At 28.6% G+C, this 20,587-nt stretch overlaps 3 protein-coding genes across 3 annotated transcripts in view; 1 reads left to right on the top strand and 2 right to left on the bottom strand.

Annotated features, from left to right (window-relative positions):
- The first annotated feature begins 417 nt into the window (after positions 1-417).
- LOC111041397 (putative nuclease HARBI1) lies at positions 418-2,339 on the top strand. Its single transcript, XM_022325664.1, has 2 exons — positions 418-660; positions 1,566-2,339. The coding sequence occupies exons 1-2, from the start codon at positions 418-420 to the stop codon at positions 2,337-2,339; spliced, it is 1,017 nt and encodes a 338-aa protein (XP_022181356.1).
- A 1,128-nt stretch (positions 2,340-3,467) lies between these two features.
- On the bottom strand, positions 3,468-3,910 carry LOC111041395 (death-associated inhibitor of apoptosis 1-like). The gene has a single exon (XM_022325661.1). The coding sequence runs from the start codon at positions 3,864-3,866 to the stop codon at positions 3,552-3,554; it is 315 nt and encodes a 104-aa protein (XP_022181353.1). The 5' UTR covers positions 3,867-3,910; the 3' UTR covers positions 3,468-3,551.
- Positions 3,911-19,124: 15,214 nt separating this feature from the next.
- Positions 19,125-20,587, bottom strand: part of LOC111041396 (transcription factor SPT20 homolog) — a 13,254-nt gene continuing 11,791 nt past the window's right edge. Inside the window, exons 5-8 of the mRNA XM_022325663.1 lie at positions 20,536-20,587; positions 20,142-20,375; positions 19,604-19,837; positions 19,125-19,481 (exon numbers count right to left, since the gene is read on the bottom strand). The exon at positions 20,536-20,587 is cut by the window's right edge and continues 215 nt beyond it. Coding sequence (XP_022181355.1) covers positions 19,125-19,481; positions 19,604-19,837; positions 20,142-20,375; positions 20,536-20,587 — 877 coding nt within the window. The remainder of the gene's footprint in view (positions 19,482-19,603; positions 19,838-20,141; positions 20,376-20,535) is intronic.

Genomic DNA, 20,587 nt, shown 5'->3' with positions numbered 1-20,587 from the left:
TTTAGTAGAGAGTTCGTGTTCACATGTAAAAGGAGAAATATGAGCCAGTGAATTAGTATAGTTAATAAGTAAACTATATTTACCTAAAATTATAGTTATCTATTAATACTTTTGCTAGTTTCGTTTAGTTTTCAAGAATCCTCTTTTGAAAGTTATTTTCTTTTCATTTTAAAACTTTGAGTATAAATCTATAATAAAAATGGACAAAAGAAAAATGTTGGTAAAAAAATGTACAAAGAATGTACTACAGTTATTATGCGAGCAGTTATTAGAAATATTACATGGTGTTCAAAATGAAAAAAAAAACGAATATGGGTACGAAGTTGGTTGGATAGAAGGAATTCTCATGGAGTATCAAATTTACTTCTCAAAGAATTAGCGGAAGAAGACACTCATGAGTTTACTAACTGTATGAGAATGGATCCAACAACATTTGAAATTTTATTAAATAAAGTCCACCAAAAGATACAACGTTCAAACACCATAATGCGAGAAGCCATACCTGCTCGTGTAAAGTTACAAGTTACTTTATCATATTTAGCTACAGGTAACAGTTATCGAAATTTACAACAATCTTTTCGAGTTTCAAGAGCAGCTATTTCAAAGTTTATTCCAGAAGTATGCGATGCAATATATGAGGCTTTGGGAGATTTTATAAAGGTAATAATTATCTTAATATATTTTCAATATGTTTATTAACTATACCCTAACAAACAATATTAACAAAAAAAAAACATAACTTTTTGTACATCAAATTAAATCATCTTTGTAAAGGTACCTAGTAATTGTATTGACATATTTTTATTTATACTTGAATAAACAATATTAAAAAAAAAAACATAAGAACTTTTCATACGTAAAACTGAATCATCATTCATTTGAATTTTGAAAATAAAAAACAAACAACCTATTAGGTGAATTACATATTTTGAAAATTATGCATAATAGCTGTAGATAATATATCACTTTTTACTGAATCCTGTAAAACAACGTTTTGAATTGGCTCATAATTATTAACACTATCAAAAGTACTGATTGATGATGAACTTGATAGTGACGGTGCAGCAGAGCAGTTCATTTCTTTATTAATATTGCGACCAAATTCCCAAATGGAAGAATCAGTTGATCTGATTTCTTGTATTCTTAATTCAGTTAATAAAGACTGAATTTTTTCTTTTGCAATTAATGCATTTATGGGAGATAATTTTTCTAATTGAGATGCTATGTGTTTTCCAAAAATTTGAAATTCATTTTCTTGTGGCTCAGTATTGAGAACTTCAGTTAAGTTTTGAAGTTGTTTAACAGTGGAAGAAATTTCTTGTAATTTGGTTTTCTTAAATTTTGGTGTTTTGGGTTGATCTTCTTTAGATTGATTACCTTCTGATAACATACATTCCTGTATCGATTCTTGTGAAGTTTGATTTATAACTGTCAAAGAATCTTGCATAATGTCATCATCATTACTAATATCTTGATAAATTTCATCTGTTGAAATAGTCCTCTTTGGTGTTATTACCTAAAATAAAATAAAGGTGTTTAAATTATTAATTTCACTTTAATTTCAGGTGCCTAGTACACATGAAGAATGGAAAGTTATCGAAGAGGGTTTCAATAAAAGATGGAATTTCCCAGGATGCTATGGTGCTATTGATGGGAAGCACATCAATATTCGTGCCCCTGCAAATTGTGGAAGCTATTATTTCAACTACAAGGGTTCTAATAGCGTTGTTCTTATGGCAATTGTTGATGATAATTATTGCTTTAGATACGTTAATGTGGGGTGTAATGGAAGATTTTCAGATGGGGGAGTTTTCCAAAATTGTGAAATATCTAAAGCATTAGAAAATAATCTGTTACCAAATGGAGGCTTTATAGTAGGAGATGATGCATTTCCTTTAAAACCCTATTTATTTAAACCATACTCTCTGAAACAATTAACATTATCAGAAAAAATATTTAATTACAGGCTATCTCGTGCAAGACGCATTGTAGAAAATGCTTTTGGCATCTTAGTTGGAAAGTTTCGTGTTTTTGAAAAACCAATTGCTTGTGATGTTTCAACAGTTGACAAAATTATTCTTGCTTGTTGTGCATTACACAATTGGCTAAGAATAACAAATAAAAATTATTTTTCACGAGGGTTAGTAGATGAAGAAAATCTTGATGAGTATAAAATAATTGAAGGTTCTTGGAGGTTTCAATCACACAATGGATTATTACCTATTTCAAATGCTGGAAGTAATCATTCATCACAAATTGCTAGACTGTTGAGAGAAAAATATACTGCATATTTTATGAACGAAGGATCTGTGCCTTGGCAAGAAAGAATGATTTTTTGATGTATATTATAAATTATTATTTTGCTTTAGTAACTACATAATAGTATTCAACATATGATAGATTTTTAAACAGGATTATAAAATTAAATTATTTGTATTAATTCCTATATTTATTTTGTTTTACTAATACCTATCACCTATTAATTAAACTTTAATATCTATTAAAGTTTAAATAGCATTTGACGGTGTTTCGCAAATTGTGTTTTGAAAAATGTATTTATCACTGATTATCACAGCTTATCACTGATTCAATTAAAATTAAATATAAAAAATACAATATACTTACATTACTTATTGTACTTCGTTTTTTTTCTGTACCTTGTAAGAAACTTCGCATTATGTTGAACCATTTGACTTGTGGTGTGTACACGAAGTCAGACCCAGATCCGGATTTTTTCGAATCAGATATTTTTTTTAATTCTTGTGAATAAGTTGAACGCAAATTTTTAATTTTAGTTTTTACTTCAGGAACTCCAAACCCAGACATGTTCATTGTTTCTGCCAAAGTGCTATATGCACTGTCGCGACACTGTTTGTTTTTGTACAGTGGATTATTGACATTCCAGAGACATTCGTGATTCATATATTCTTCAACGAAATTAATCGTTGTATTTTCACTCCATTTATTTGACATTTCAACAAAATAGTTACTTAGTTATGTAGAATAAGAATTTTGATTAAAACTTATTTAACTGTAGTCGGTAAGTAGTAACTATAAGTTACTTATTGTAAAGAAGTAAACAAAAAGCTTAAATTGAAAACATGGTAAAATATAAATTGATAATACGAATTGATAACTCCAAATACTGTTATCACTCGTGATTTTACTAAAGATAGTGTTGTCTACACTAGACCAGTATAAGGCTAGTACAGCTACTCGGCCTAGTAAATAGAATCAGTTTTTTTTTAAATGTTTACTAAATCTAGTACTAGATTTAGTAGTTAATCTAGTGTCCACATGATTCAAGTTAACTCAATTTAGTGACTTACTCTAGTGACTCGGCCGAGCACTAATCTCGTGTAAACCCCCCTTAAAATCAAATACTAACACATTTAAGTCTATAAATTCAATATTTATTTCGTAATGCGTGCACAACATTTTTAAATATAATTAATGTAAGTAAACTAACTAGTGGTGTCATATGATTTAGACTGATTACAATCACAAATATGACCTGCTTTTACATATTCGTTTTTTACATTTTCTATAAATTAATTTCCCTTACATAGTAAAACTAATATACATTTAGGATTCCATTTTGCTTGTTCAACCCACGGTATGTCATCATTTGTCCATTTTTGTAAAATAAGTCCACAGAAAAAACATTTAACTATATCTCCTACTCCTGTATATCTGAAACCAGATTCAGTTAATGTATATTTATTTTGACACGAAGTGGATGGAAAAGAATTATATGAATTTAATCTCGATAAAAATGTTGTAGAATCTGAATAGACTGGATACGAATTATTTCGCACCAAATAAACTAAAGATGGAAAATCGATTGAAAATTTCTGTAAATTCATGGTTTTTGATAAAACTGAAAATATTTAATCGTAAAAATCAATAAGATAATTTGACGGAAAAATAAAAAATAAAACACAACTTGATTATTCAACGGTTCATTAAAATCGAACTAAATATTTTAAATTAATTATGTATTATTTAACATCATGTCTGGTAATTAATAATGTAACTGGTTAAACATTTAAATTTTTGTTTTGAAATTACTGGGAGATCGGATGCACTGTAAGGGGAATTTGTCCACTTGATTTTTTTTCATCTCCCTGTAAAAATGGAGCCTAACTTCCCAAACACATACTACTGATACAATGTGGGGTATTCATTATGACATTGATATAATTATTTATTTCCATATAGAACATTTGTACACCGATTTGTCACGGACTGCGACTACGACTGTGTGTTGATCGACGTAATTACGGGGATGCACCCACTTGCCCCACCAGGTCCAGGTGTTATATGGCAAGTTCAAGAGGCAAACTTAACTATTAACTTATTAAATTATACATAATTTACGTAGTCACTCCGTAGGTTTACTACGTATAGAAAGTCAAGGGATATTTTCATAGGGGGGGGGGGGCTAAGCCCCCCTGATTCCATCTAAGCCCCCCCCCAATATTTACTCTAATATTAAAATTTAATGTCCCTGTTAATAATCAAATGTGGTTTTCGATTACTAACTATGACTGTAAAAGTGTAGAATATGGTCAATATAATTTTTTTTTTACATTTTAATTATAGACTAATTGATTTATGAAACATCGAGAACATAAATATCGCGCGATATTTCGAAAACAGTCATGTGCATCATGACTTTATCGGTCATAGAAGTATTTATTTTTATAAACACTAAATCTAATATTAATTTATAATGTATTTATATTAATAAATTGTGCTAAACAATGTTATTGAATGTTTGAATCTACTTTTTATTTACCGTATACTTTTGAAAATTAATTTGTAAATAATAACGTTTAGGATTTATTCGGTGTTTCCAAAAATTCTTTAAGATCAGAAATGATGGTTATCGAAAATGTCTTGAAAATTAATGTTGATTTGGAAGTTCTGCAAAATCACTTAAACTCATTGAATAGCAAACAAATCTTTCCAAATTATTATAAATTATTTAATGTAGCAATAACTTTGCCAATCAATTCCGCTACTTGTGAAAGGTCATTTTCCGCAATGAGGAGGTTGAAAACATGGATGCGATCAACGATGCTCCAAGAAAGATTTAGCAGTTTAGGGATAATTAATATTGAAAAAGACATCAATATTGATAGCGTCTCAGTTTTAATTGACTTTGCCAAATCCAACACAAGAATAAAATTAATATTGTAACCAATTATCTAGTTAATAATAAATAAAATATTATGTGCATTAATAAGTAATCATTTTATAATCGTAGCTAATAAAAAAAATAGTAATATTTTTATTTGGTGTGACGTGTGAAAGGGGGGGGAGGATTTTTGTTGAATATATTAAAGGGCTTGAGCCCCCGCCAATGTAATTCCCTATTTGCGCCTTTGGATATTTTCGTTTTGTTTGTCCAAACGCAGAGCAGCGACGGGCATCACTGCAAATAACTTACGATGTATCTACATTCTACAGTATGAATATAATATCTATAACCGTGGCTTAAACTATTACCTACGATTTACCACAATAATATTACCAAACACATTTACCGTTCGGCTGAAAAATCGATTGGATTAAGTATTTTTCGACTTAAATATTGGTCTGCTAAAATAATGTCAGCTACAATATTTTTATTTTTTTTTTGTTATAATTTGTTCAAAAATCGAAATGCTGATTAGTCATGTTAGTTATTTTTCTTTTGTGATAATTTCTGGAGAAAGTCAACTGCCAAAAAATTAACCTTATTCTAAAGTTTAACTGCTACAAATAAAAATTTAACATTATACAATTTGTGACAAATCCGATAAGATACAATATAAAAACTACGGAGATTCATTACCATTTATTTTAAAAACTTACCTATCGATACAATAACATAAATGTTGTTCAATTGTCGTCCGATTGTTCAATTAGGTATAAATGTATAATACGTGTGATATATGATATTGCTATAATGGTTTCATAATAACTTATTTTTAATTCATTTTTAAAATGAAATGAATTAAATTATAATAGTTATTTGAAGTAAAGTTTGTTTTGCTTCAACACTTATGTATGTATAAAAATGTCAAAAAAATCAATTTAAATATTATTTATTATTAAAACTTATATACTTAAAAATGAAAATAAAATCTACAGATATTTTTTAACATTATGGTGATTTTCATAATGTGCAACAATCATTATACCTTAATTTTTCAATTTTTGTCTAAGAAAAAATGTACTTTCTTATAATATACTTTATTCGCTTTATGAAATGACTGAAGCGGTGACTAGTTTTTTTTTTTGCAGCAGTAAGGTAACACTTATTTGTCCCTCCAATATCGAGTCAACAATCTGTAATAGCGTAAAGTAGAAGTTATGCTAATACTCAAAAAATAACCACCGTGTCGTTTCTTTATGTGAATGAAATAATATATACTTTAAAATAAATTTTGGTACCTATCAAAATTATGTTTGAATAAAGAAATTAAGTGCCTACAACATGGATGCCTATAAGATGTCATACATAAATACTACAATAAAAATAGCTTAACAACTTTACTTTTCAAAATGTATAATGTAGTTCTTCAAGATATTGGTGCAATAAAAAGTATATCATATCACAAAACTGCCAGAAAAAAATGAATATTCTTGGAAAAAATAGTAGTCCTAGAATTTTTATTTATAGATATTTATCTCCATTAATAATTTAAGTTTAAAAACACTAAAAATGTCTATGATTTATATAATTGCTTTTTTATTTTGTACTAACAGTAGGTACATATATCAAATAAGCACACAGTGATAAAAATGTATTCTAGTAAAATCCCTACTTTTTACTTAATAACAATTATTATAAAATATGTTGTATACAATATAATATGTAATTATTTGTTTTCAGAGATTAAAGTCTAACTACGACAACTGCAGTAGTTGTAATACAGTATAAAAAAGCATCATCAGAGACATAAAGGTAAGTTACATATTACACATTTGAGAACTAAATATTGAATAGGTACAAATAAAGAACCGTTGGTAAATTTTCAATTATTTGTAGATAATATCATTTCAAGAAGATAAACTTTTTACTTTTTCCTCGTCTGACTTTATAAAAATTCTTCAAACAACAGTGTTCGTCGATACAACATAGATGATATAATAATTATTTGGAAATATGAAAATCAAAGGACAGTAATCACGGCTTCCCGGAAGTATGAAAAATACAGCAGTGAGGCCCTCATAATACAGATATTTCATGGAACATTGGAACCTCAGGTGGCTATAGGCGCAGGGCCTACGATGCGCACCCACATATTAGTAGTGTTTTGAAGTGATGGTTAAGAATATAAAACACCATGGATAGGGCATATAATCATTTAATATTAATAGAATTAGCTGAGGTATTCCCTGTAAAATTCGTACAAATACTCACATGTAATATAGTAAAATGCAGTAAACACAATTATTTCCAATGTATACTTTGTCGGGCACAGAGACTGGTTTTTTTCCTTGTAATGTGTATATATATACACTGTAAGTTATTGTAATCCGTCTTCGATACAAACGCCATACCCGAACACACACCTACACATACACACACACACACACACACCCTTCTGGAACCGCTGCACATTTTGTTGTTTACAAAAGAAATTCCAATCGAGGGGTTGTTCTTTGTAGAATATTATATTGTACTTCACAACATTTTATACATTGTGAAGGTCACGAATCTGGAATGCGAGGTGTGAAAATATAACATCCGCTCCAAAAAAAAACCTTGCAGTGATTCACAACGTGTTATCCTTATGAAAATAATTTCGAAAATCTTCGAGACTACAAACAAATGTGTTTTTCAAAAAATTATATTATATGTTTTATGTACACTACGTAATCGTATTTATAGTTTTTGAAAATAGTTTTTTACATTTCAAGTAGTTAAGAACAACATTGTTCTAAAATATTACATATTGCTTATTTTTTTGATCTTTATAATTTTTATATTTTGGGAATGTTTGATTTATTTCCGAATATAAAATTTAAAATGTATTTTGTCTTTCAATTTTTATTTTTTTTGTCAAATATAGTTTTTGTTACAATTTAAAGTTATCTAGAAGAAATATTTTAAAAAAATTTCTGAAATTAGTGTCTTTTGTTAAATGTTATATGCATGTATTAATATACTAGATTATAGTTGTAACAAGAAGCTGCATATAATCTGATTATTTAAAAACAATGAACAAAAATAAAATACGGCACTTCGTCAGCGTATCTCGGTTTTAAAGATATGGCACATGGCTATACGTTTATATATATAAATGTATATTATGAATATAATATTATATTGAAAATCTGTTTTTTCCAGTACATACCGATTAATACCGACACAACCATTTTGACGTGTACAATGGTATAAATTTTGACATTTTGTACAATGTATCTCATATATACATAGTCACCACCCGAAGTTTTCAACAGATATTATTGAACACAGTCGGACGACGATAACCAAATATATATTTTGTTCTATCATTGTCATAGGTGGTCGTCTAAGGGACGCCAAAAAAGCATTGTATATATATATATACTATATAGGTTTAGTATATATATTATAAATGGCCAAATGGGTATTATATAAGATAGAATATCCCATATATGAAAATGTAACACGTTTGTATCTACTGCGAGGGTTAGCAAGCTGTCCATGTGATAAAATATCTGTAACAACAATAGGTCAATACACATTTTTAATCTTTTGAACTTCGTTTCTGTTAAGTATAATTTTTGCAGGTGTTCATGTCTTACGACGGCTGGAAGAGGAATCGAACCGATATCGTTTATTTTGATACATATATATGTTCGATACTTTTGTTATTTGTCTGAGTTTCTTTTGCTGCACATTAAATTGAAATGTAGATACTTATTTTTCATTTACGTATTTATTTATTTCCTAACTCAGAGGATATAGAATATTTTGGTGCTCACCTCTGACAAGGGCATCCGCAGGAATTTGTCAAGGGGAGGGCAAAATATTTTGCATTTTAAATTTTTTGTTTCACTAGATAGGTAGGTATCTTATTATTGATACACTATTATTTGCGACATATTTTCTTCCATATAGACAGGGAATGTTAAAATTATTTATGAATTATACGTCTATAGTTAGTTAAAACCTAATCTTACAGCATTCATTGTAATTAAATATTATGTAATTTTAAATTAGCAAATATACCTATTTTTTTTTAATAAATAAAATGTTACCATTAATTTGATAATGTTAGGTAAATTATACCAAGAGGATTTCGATGCACTTTGTATTGTTTTCTGAATCTATAGCTACGGGATACTCATTTTAAAACATATACAAATAGAATAAGAAGTTTTTATTTTGCATTTCTTGACGGTTTTAAATTTTAAGGTCATTTTTTGCATTTTAGAATTTTTGGAGCATTTTGAAGTTTTTTTTTTAAATTTAAATTTTACACTTTGTTTTAATATTTGCACTATATGCTTTTACATGATTTTTATAATAAAAATATGGTCTAAGCATATATGAAAAATAATAATTAATATTTAGATTAAAGAAGTCCAAAACGATCAGTTCTGTCTGTAAAACTTTTTACAATCCTTTAAAAGTTTAAAATGTATACCTACTATAATTTATACCAAATTTATGTTAGAATTAATTAAATCTTTTAAATTAAAAATAAAAATAAGTTAGTGCACTATTTTGAAATGATTAAGTCTTTTTTAAAGTTTTTTTAGGACATTTAAACCATCAATAATGATTAGGATAATTGGCACAGAAAAGCCAAGGGGGTGCAACTGCCCCTACTTGCCCCCCCTGTGGACGCCCTTGCCATCTGATCTTCACGTTACCAGGGAATTGTTTCCAAAAATCGCATAATATTTATATACGTACTATCTACATATATTTTTCAGGAGTTTGAGTCCCTCCCTGGGCTGAAGCACTCGGAAATTAAAAATTTTCGTTGTACCTCCTGTACAAAATCTGTAAAAAAATCGTCCAAAGAACATTTTTTTTTTGGTATTCATCTCGAAATAACAGTCCGAAGTACACGTTCAATAAAGAAGAAAGAAATAAGAAGAGCCCCGATATAGTATATATTATGAAACATGTTGCGTGTTGCATTATATGTTTAATGGGCTCGGTTTTATATTGTGCATTAAAAAATCACGAAAAGTTTTCTTAAGGGGCCTGCTCCCGACCATTAAATAAGGAGTAACATTTAGGCAATTTGTATACTTGTTACCGCCGCCCAGTACTTTTGCGTTAGCCGTAAATGATTATTAGTGTGAGTGCGGTGGGACATCGGTACCGCCACCCGCACCCGACCTAGTTGACAGTGCTACATCGTTATCGCTAAGTTATTTATAGCAGGACTACAATAATATAATACTATTATTATAATTTATAATTATCCGTATTCGTCCATTTATTACGATTGAACCAGCACTCATAATTATTTTTACTGCGTGTACCTACTACTTACGTATTTACACAAATTGTGATCGAATTGTACTTAGTGGAAGTTTTTGTTGTATATTTTGTATTGCAATTTTTTGCATACCTACGTGATACATTTTTACAGTATTTATTAAAGCATGGGTGGTAAAAAATACCAAGATAAAAAAAAAACTGTTATGGCTTATAGAAAGAAAAAAGGTGGAAAGAGGTCCAAGTAAGTAATACTAAAAATTTAGGTTAGCAATTGGTTGGTAGGTATATAATACATTTCATCATCGTTTAGTAAATGCGTACTAGATGGGTCAATAGCATCGATAAATAGTGTTACTGATAAGTCTACTCCAAATGCAGAGGGATCAAAGTAATTATCGCATTTAGACATACTAAGACCTGAGATAATACAATACAAGAAAAAATTAATAAACTGTTATCCACGATGTTGTTTACATAAGCAAAACACCAACAAGTACTAGACGCAGTCCTTTAGCTATCGTATCCTGTGTTGAAGAGCCAAATAAAGTGTAAGTATTTTGTGATCTTTATAATATGAATTTAAAATAGTGGACATATAGATTATGCAATTTACGATAAATTATAATTTTACAATAAATTAATAAGCAAAAAATTATTTGTGATAAATTGTGTGGTGACTTATTACCTATTATAAATTCACGTGTACCTATCTAAGTTGCGTAATATGCTAATGTGTTTAAAATGTATTGATTTTACAATGATGTGTGTTATTGTTTTATTTTTTTTATTTTTTTTTTATTTAATATTATATTATATACAATAGTTTTCAAAAGCGCTTTGAAAAACAAAAGAAAAATTAAGGGAACACGGGAATTTTTACTCAAAATCTGTTTTTGAGAAAATCGGTTTTGATTTTTGCTGCAACTCTGCAACAAATGACCATAGGTACATGAAATTTATACTGAATATTAATATTACCATTCTCTATACACGATCAAATTTATAAAATGTTGACTTTGAGATATTTAGGGACATTTTCATTTAAAATTTTTTTTAGTTTTATTTTCTTTAAATGTAAATAATATTTTATTCTTTGGGTAAAAAAGCTTGAAAATTTAATATGAGGCCTCTTATATATTATTACAATAGTAATTGAAAATTATTAAAAGTACATAGGCACGTTTTTTTTATAAGCATTCAAAGTTCGAATTTCGACAAATTTTATTAAATATAAAATTTAAAAATTATTTTGTGTTTAAACATTTATAAAATGTTCAACTTTTATAGCTAAGGATTGAAAATTTGAAACAAGGTTTCACGTAAGTAGATTATTCTATAACCAAAAAATCTCAAAAATATAAACACACAGACGAAATTACATATTAAAACCAAGAATAACGATTTTAGTTATTTTGTTATATTTTATACACCCAATGACATTTATAAATGTTATTTTTTGGGAAAAATGAATTTAACCTAATGTAGTAGATACTAAAATACTAAAATTAGTTACTTCTATCACAATAATATTATAAAAAATATGCCTGTCTATAGTAATATTAAAGACTGACATCAGTGGCGTACGCAGAATTCTTTAATGGGGGGGGGGGTTACCATATTTTATATACATATATAAAAAAAAAAAAAATGTTTAAACAATTGTATTCTTCTTATATTTNTTTAAATTTAAAATATAATATTATATGAAAATTAAAATTCAATGTTATGGCAGATTTTTATTATTTTATTAGATATGAAATAGATGGTCGACGGGTGATTGACGTCAGATATGTATTCAAAAAAATAGCCAATATAAGTCATAAACCTTTTGATTGCACTTTTAGTAACTTGGTATTAACTGGAGAAAGAAAAGTTGGATGGTATAGTGAATTTTATTATACTTGCGGAGTTTGTAGGGCAAAAGAAATGATCGAGTGTGAAGATTCTAATCAATTAACGATGAACGTTAATTTAGCGGCTGTAACAGGGGCTGTAAATTCGGGTCAAGGTTACTCACAACTTGACATTCTAACTGCTGTGTTAAATATGCCCAACATGAGGACTGACATACCGTCTTGGCTCGGAATTGTTTTTCGCAAACATTGATATTATATCATTGAATTCAAATTTAATACCATCCATTACAGTGAACTACTTGTAACCTACTGTATAGCGACATCCGTTTACAAGCGTTTAAATTTAAAATATAATATTATATGAAAATTAAAATTCAATGTTATGGCAGATTTTTATTATTTTATTAGATATGAAATAGATGGTCGACGGGTGATTGACGTCAGATATGTATTCAAAAAAATAGCCAATATAAGTCATAAACCTTTTGATTGCACTTTTAGTAACTTGGTATTAACTGGAGAAAGAAAAGTTGGATGGTATAGTGAATTTTATTATACTTGCGGAGTTTGTAGGGCAAAAGAAATGATCGAGTGTGAAGATTCTAATCAATTAACGATGAACGTTAATTTAGCGGCTGTAACAGGGGCTGTAAATTCGGGTCAAGGTTACTCACAACTTGACATTCTAACTGCTGTGTTAAATATGCCCAACATGAGGACTGACATACCGTCTTGGCTCGGAATTGTTTTTCGCAAACATTGATATTATATCATTGAATTCAAATTTAATACCATCCATTACAGTGAACTACTTGTAACCTACTGTATAGCGACATCCGTTTACAAGCGTTTAAATTTAAAATATAATATTATATGAAAATTAAAATTCAATGTTATGGCAGATTTTTATTATTTTATTAGATATGAAATAGATGGTCGACGGGTGATTGACGTCAGATATGTATTCAAAAAAATAGCCAATATAAGTCATAAACCTTTTGATTGCACTTTTAGTAACTTGGTATTAACTGGAGAAAGAAAAGTTGGATGGTATAGTGAATTTTATTATACTTGCGGAGTTTGTAGGGCAAAAGAAATGATCGAGTGTGAAGATTCTAATCAATTAACGATGAACGTTAATTTAGCGGCTGTAACAGGGGCTGTAAATTCGGGTCAAGGTTACTCACAACTTGACATTCTAACTGCTGTGTTAAATATGCCCAACATGAGGACTGACATACCGTCTTGGCTCGGAATTGTTTTTCGCAAACATTGATATTATATCATTGAATTCAAATTTAATACCATCCATTACAGTGAACTACTTGTAACCTACTGTATAGCGACATCCGTTTACAAGCGTTTAAATTTAAAATATAATATTATATGAAAATTAAAATTCAATGTTATGGCAGATTTTTATTATTTTATTAGATATGAAATAGATGGTCGACGGGTGATTGACGTCAGATATGTATTCAAAAAAATAGCCAATATAAGTCATAAACCTTTTGATTGCACTTTTAGTAACTTGGTATTAACTGGAGAAAGAAAAGTTGGATGGTATAGTGAATTTTATTATACTTGCGGAGTTTGTAGGGCAAAAGAAATGATCGAGTGTGAAGATTCTAATCAATTAACGATGAACGTTAATTTAGCGGCTGTAACAGGGGCTGTAAATTCGGGTCAAGGTTACTCACAACTTGACATTCTAACTGCTGTGTTAAATATGCCCAACATGAGGACTGACATACCGTCTTGGCTCGGAATTGTTTTTCGCAAACATTGATATTATATCATTGAATTCAAATTTAATACCATCCATTACAGTGAACTACTTGTAACCTACTGTATAGCGACATCCGTTTACAAGCGTTTAAATTTAAAATATAATATTATATGAAAATTAAAATTCAATGTTATGGCAGATTTTTATTATTTTATTAGATATGAAATAGATGGTCGACGGGTGATTGACGTCAGATATGTATTCAAAAAAATAGCCAATATAAGTCATAAACCTTTTGATTGCACTTTTAGTAACTTGGTATTAACTGGAGAAAGAAAAGTTGGATGGTATAGTGAATTTTATTATACTTGCGGAGTTTGTAGGGCAAAAGAAATGATCGAGTGTGAAGATTCTAATCAATTAACGATGAACGTTAATTTAGCGGCTGTAACAGGGGCTGTAAATTCGGGTCAAGGTTACTCACAACTTGACATTCTAACTGCTGTGTTAAATATGCCCAACATGAGGACTGACATACCGTCTTGGCTCGGAATTGTTTTTCGCAAACATTGATATTATATCATTGAATTCAAATTTAATACCATCCATTACAGTGAACTACTTGTAACCTACTGTATAGCGACATCCGTTTACAAGCGTTTAAATTTAAAATATAATATTATATGAAAATTAAAATTCAATGTTATGGCAGATTTTTATTATTTTATTAGATATGAAATAGATGGTCGACGGGTGATTGACGTCAGATATGTATTCAAAAAAATAGCCAATATAAGTCATAAACCTTTTGATTGCACTTTTAGTAACTTGGTATTAACTGGAGAAAGAAAAGTTGGATGGTATAGTGAATTTTATTATACTTGCGGAGTTTGTAGGGCAAAAGAAATGATCGAGTGTGAAGATTCTAATCAATTAACGATGAACGTTAATTTAGCGGCTGTAACAGGGGCTGTAAATTCGGGTCAAGGTTACTCACAACTTGACATTCTAACTGCTGTGTTAAATATGCCCAACATGAGGACTGACATACCGTCTTGGCTCGGAATTGTTTTTCGCAAACATTGATATTATATCATTGAATTCAAATTTAATACCATCCATTACAGTGAACTACTTGTAACCTACTGTATAGCGACATCCGTTTACAAGCGTTTAAATTTAAAATATAATATTATATGAAAATTAAAATTCAATGTTATGGCAGATTTTTATTATTTTATTAGATATGAAATAGATGGTCGACGGGTGATTGACGTCAGATATGTATTCAAAAAAATAGCCAATATAAGTCATAAACCTTTTGATTGCACTTTTAGTAACTTGGTATTAACTGGAGAAAGAAAAGTTGGATGGTATAGTGAATTTTATTATACTTGCGGAGTTTGTAGGGCAAAAGAAATGATCGAGTGTGAAGATTCTAATCAATTAACGATGAACGTTAATTTAGCGGCTGTAACAGGGGCTGTAAATTCGGGTCAAGGTTACTCACAACTTGACATTCTAACTGCTGTGTTAAATATGCCCAACATGAGCAACCGCTTCTATCAAAAGCTGCATGAAGAAGTTGATGGTTTTACTAATGCTACTGCATGGGGATCGATGAGTTCCGCAGCAAAAGAAGAGGCTGAATTGGCTATAAAAGACGGGGAAGTCAACGACGACGGGATGCCCCTTATATATCGGTGATAGCGGATGGTGCCTGGTCAAAACGAAGCTACAGGAGTAATTACAACGCTCTTTCCGGTGTAGTAAGATAAAAACACACACGCCTTCATAAATTAATTAATGTGACAGTGCTGAGTAAATTATCCTTATAGGGCTGTATTATTGGGGCAAGGACAAAAAAAGTTATATACTTGGGAATCCGAAACAAATATTGTTCTGTTTGTGTAAAAGCAGAGGTGAAATATAAAGAACCGACAACACATAAATGTTTTAAAAACTGGTAAGGAAAGTCAACATCTATGGAATCGGATATCATTTTGGAGGGCTTTAAGCAAAGTACAGCCATGCATAACTTGATCTATAACAGATGAAATATAGTATAAATACTGTAAGTTAACAATTTTTAGATTTGTTATACATTATGAATTAATTGTCCGTAATAGACTGATTGGTGATGGAGATAGTTCTGTCACAAAATATTATTTACTTGGCTACTTGAGAACATAGAAATATTTTTTTTTTTAGACCAACAGGATACTGATGAGAATGAATCTATACTTAATAATGAACTTGATAGCTGTCAATTTTGTTTACCATGCGTGTTTCAAATATTGTGGAAATTCAATTTACATTCTTCAGCATATTCCAATGTGTACTTATTATATAAATTTGTACTAACATTAACATGCACTCAAGTTTATTGTGAACGGTCTTTTTCAAAATTAAAAATTATCAAAAATAGACTAAGAAGTACCCTTTCTGAAGAATTGTTGAATGCATTAATGTTAATAAGTATTGAACATGATATTATTCCTGATACTAATTATATCATAAAAAAAATATCTGAAAGTTCAGACTTGCTTTGTAAAATATTATAAATTTGGCAGGTAGGTACCTCATACCTATGCAACAAGTCAATGATAACAATATTACATATAACTTGTTTCATATTATATGTAGGTACTAGATAATATAAAAATATTTAAAATGCAGAAGTTCATTATTAAATATTAATTTATACATTCAGTAATATTGTAATACAAAGAATATCATGTACCTATGTATAATGTACATTGTAAGTTTTACTTTTATTTTGTATCAATAAATAATAATGAATAATAATAATAAATATCATAATATAAATATATTATATCTATAATAATACATGACGCAATATATAATATATTTTTGTTAGTTATTTTTTGCTTGGATTCAACAGTTTTCAAGGTGCAATTTTTAAAGATTTTAATTTGTCGTGTTTAATTTATTATTTTTATTAATATTATAGACTATAGTTATTGTACTGCAGGTGAATATAAAAATGTATATCAGTATAACTGAGATTTATGAGTATTGCACTTAAGTAGAAAGTATATCCTTGTTTAGTCATATATCTACTACCTACCTATGTCGCAATCCCTAAAATTGGGTTTATGATATTTTAAAAGTAATTAAGTATAATATTTGAGTGTGTTGTGTAATAACGGACCATTAATTTATTTTTATTTTTTTACCATACAACTGTAGAACTTTGTAAATTTGTAATTTTTTGAATGGCTGTTGTAATTTGGCACCTATTTACATTTTTAACGTATTTACAATATTTTGTTAAAACAAAAGAAAATGTTTAAATATTTTACAAATAACCTATTATTTAAAATTTGTTTTATTTTTTTTTATTTTTGTAGCATCCCGCGCCCTTTTTTACCAGTCCGCGCCTGACCACAAACCTACTCGGAGTGTTGTCTGATAGTCGGTCGGTCTTGTAAAATAATTGAGTAAAAGTACTTCTACTACATATTTTGCTTTTATTTTAATTTATTTCAATACATATTAGATATTTATTAGTGAATGAATAAAAATATTATGGTTACAAAATTAAAATTATATTATTATAAAAATTAATTTTAAGTACATACATAACTTATAATGTTTTATAAATATGTAATAATTTTTATAATAATATAATTTTAATTTTATAATCATAATATTTTCATTCATTCATTCCTTAACACATCTAGAGCCTCTAGAAACTATTTGTTTGCTGGGGGTTTAACTACAAATAATTATAATTGCGATAAATGTGAAACGCTATACAATTAATTTGTTGAACATAAACACACATTATAGAACATGAATCAAAACCAGCGATAACCAACAACAATATGTAATTTTTGAAGGTGATGTAGAGCAATTTAATTGCATCATGTCATTATAAAGCACCATTATTTAAACACTCTAATTTTGGAGTGATATACCGATATTCTTATTTTTTTGTCAGGAATGTTATCATACTGTAATGATATATATTTTAGACATAGACCATCCTTATTTTTACTTCATCTATTGGAAATCCATACATTTAAACATGTTTTTAATTGAAGTAGTTCCAAGCAATAGAATAATAAAAAGTGTTCAAGATATTCTACACTACTAAGTGTATAAATATAAATTAACTATAAACATATTTTTACCACAAAATATTAACTAAAAATAATTAGGGCTCGGAATTTATGCTCTAAGACACACAAAGTAAATATGTTTTAAATACAACAACAAAATATATTGAATCATCCTATATTCAATATTCAACCACCAAAATAAAATACTTAGATGAGTTTAAATTTTTTATGTGCATTTGAAGTTCAAATTTTGGATATTCACCCCTAAACTAATGATTTATCCTCGAATAATTTTCTTATTTTGTTATAATATATTAATAAGTAGGTAATTCAAAAACAAATAACAGTAGATCCTTGAAATTTTCACCAAATGTTTATCTTATCATTTTCTTTACATGACGACATTTTAAAAATAATATGTATGTCTTGTATCTTTTTTTCTATGAATATTTATTAAAAATTGTTTGCTCGTCCAAAAACCCGTGAAAATTTAATACCAGGGTTTTCATCATAAGTTGCTATTTTTACTATCTTAAATGATTAAAGAAACATAATTGGGCAAACATTTTTTTATCTCATCTGATAGATTATTAAAAAAAGTTTATTTGCTCTATGAAATAATATTAATGTCGTCTTATATCATAAATAATCTCAAGTTGATACAATATAAATACTGGAAATACATTTAGTTATTAAATTGAACAAATATCAATTTAGATTACATGCATATTATAATATATGCATGTATAATTATCCTTAGTCTAAATACTATTCTAAGTCTAAAAGTTAAACTTTAAGGCTTTTAATATACAATTAGCTAAAAACTGACACTACTCTATTTAAAATTTAAATAATTGAAAAATAAAATAACGCTAGATTTTTTTTAAATTTTATAATACTTTACAAGTAGCAAATAATGTTAATTTAATTATTAAATTCTATAATAATATTATAAATTAATATGGTATGAAGTCAGGTGAGATGTCCCTGTACATTTATTAGGACTATTAGTTAGGATTAGGACTAGTTGGTGGTGATGATAAGTCAATAACATCACTAACAATATGCGTAGAATTGATCTGGGCATATCGCTGTCGAATGTTGTCAAAAGGGTGTCCAAGCAGAGATTGGCCACTATATATGTACTGAGTTTGTTGAGTCATAATTTGTTGTTGTTGCTGATGATATTGTTGTATCTGGTGTTGATGAAACCCTTTTTGGTAAGTTTGACTATCAATACTATCCTCTTGACCGTAGTATTGTCTTAGTTGATTTGACATCATATTGTTATTGTTCATTCCACTGTTCATAGACCAACGTTGACTTGACGCTAGAGCATTATGTTGGAGCATGTCAATGCCTGGCTATAATTAAAAATAATTGTTTTTAAAGATTTTAACAAGTTTTTATATTAAATAAAAGTTTGGTTGTTTTATTCTAGACACTAATAACTTTAGTCAAACGTAAAATATTAAATATAATTTACGTTGTTTGCTTGTCCCCACACTTGTCCTGGTGTTTTTGGGAAATCATATCCAACATTAGGGTGGAGTGATGTTGCCTGTACACTTCTTTGACAACCACTCACGGATTGGCCATTATATGACTGCTGATTTTGATGAATAGTCATCATTTTCTGTTGCAGTAGTTGTTGATGCAGCTGCTGTTGATGCTGCTGCTGCTGTAGTTGCATTGGTTGTTGTTGTTGTATTTGATGTTGCTGAAATTGTTGTTTTGAAAATTAACTCCAATACAATTTGTATAATTTATTTTTTAATTATTATTTAGAATAATATTTTGTATGTAGGTATATTAACATCACTCTTAGTCTACAAGAATAGGTTAAAATAATTAAAACTATTGTTGAATTTTTTTTTTACCAACTGACGAATGACAATTAGATTATAAAATTGTTTCTTTAAAAATAGTAACCAGTTTTATATTTTTTAAGGGTTGGAAAATAATTTGTTTTATTTTTCTCCCCAATAAGTTTAGTCAATCATAAAATATTAAATATAATTTACGTTGTTTGCTTGTCCCCACACTTGTCCTGGTGTTTTTGGGAAATCATATCCAACATTAGGGTGGAGTGATGTTGCCTGTACACTTCTTTGACAACCACTCACGGATTGGCCATTATATGACTGCTGATTTTGATGAATAGTCATCATTTTCTGTTGCAGTAGTTGTTGATGCAGCTGCTGTTGATGCTGCTGCTGCTGTAGTTGCATTGGTTGTTGTTGTTGTATTTGATGTTGCTGAAATTGTTGTTTTGAAAATTAACTCCAATACAATTTGTATAATTTATTTTTTAATTATTATTTAGAATAATATTTTGTATGTAGGTATATTAACATCACTCTTAGTCTACAAGAATAGGTTAAAATAATTAAAACTATTGTTGAATTTTTTTTTTACCAACTGACGAATGACAATTAGATTATAAAATTGTTTCTTTAAAAATAGTAAC

This window comes from Myzus persicae, unplaced genomic scaffold, assembly GCF_001856785.1.
Source record: "Myzus persicae strain clone G006 unplaced genomic scaffold, MPER_G0061.0, whole genome shotgun sequence".
NCBI lineage: Eukaryota > Metazoa > Arthropoda > Insecta > Hemiptera > Aphididae > Myzus > Myzus persicae.
Note: the sequence above shows the minus strand (reverse complement) of the source record. Positions and strands in the feature narration are given on the sequence as shown.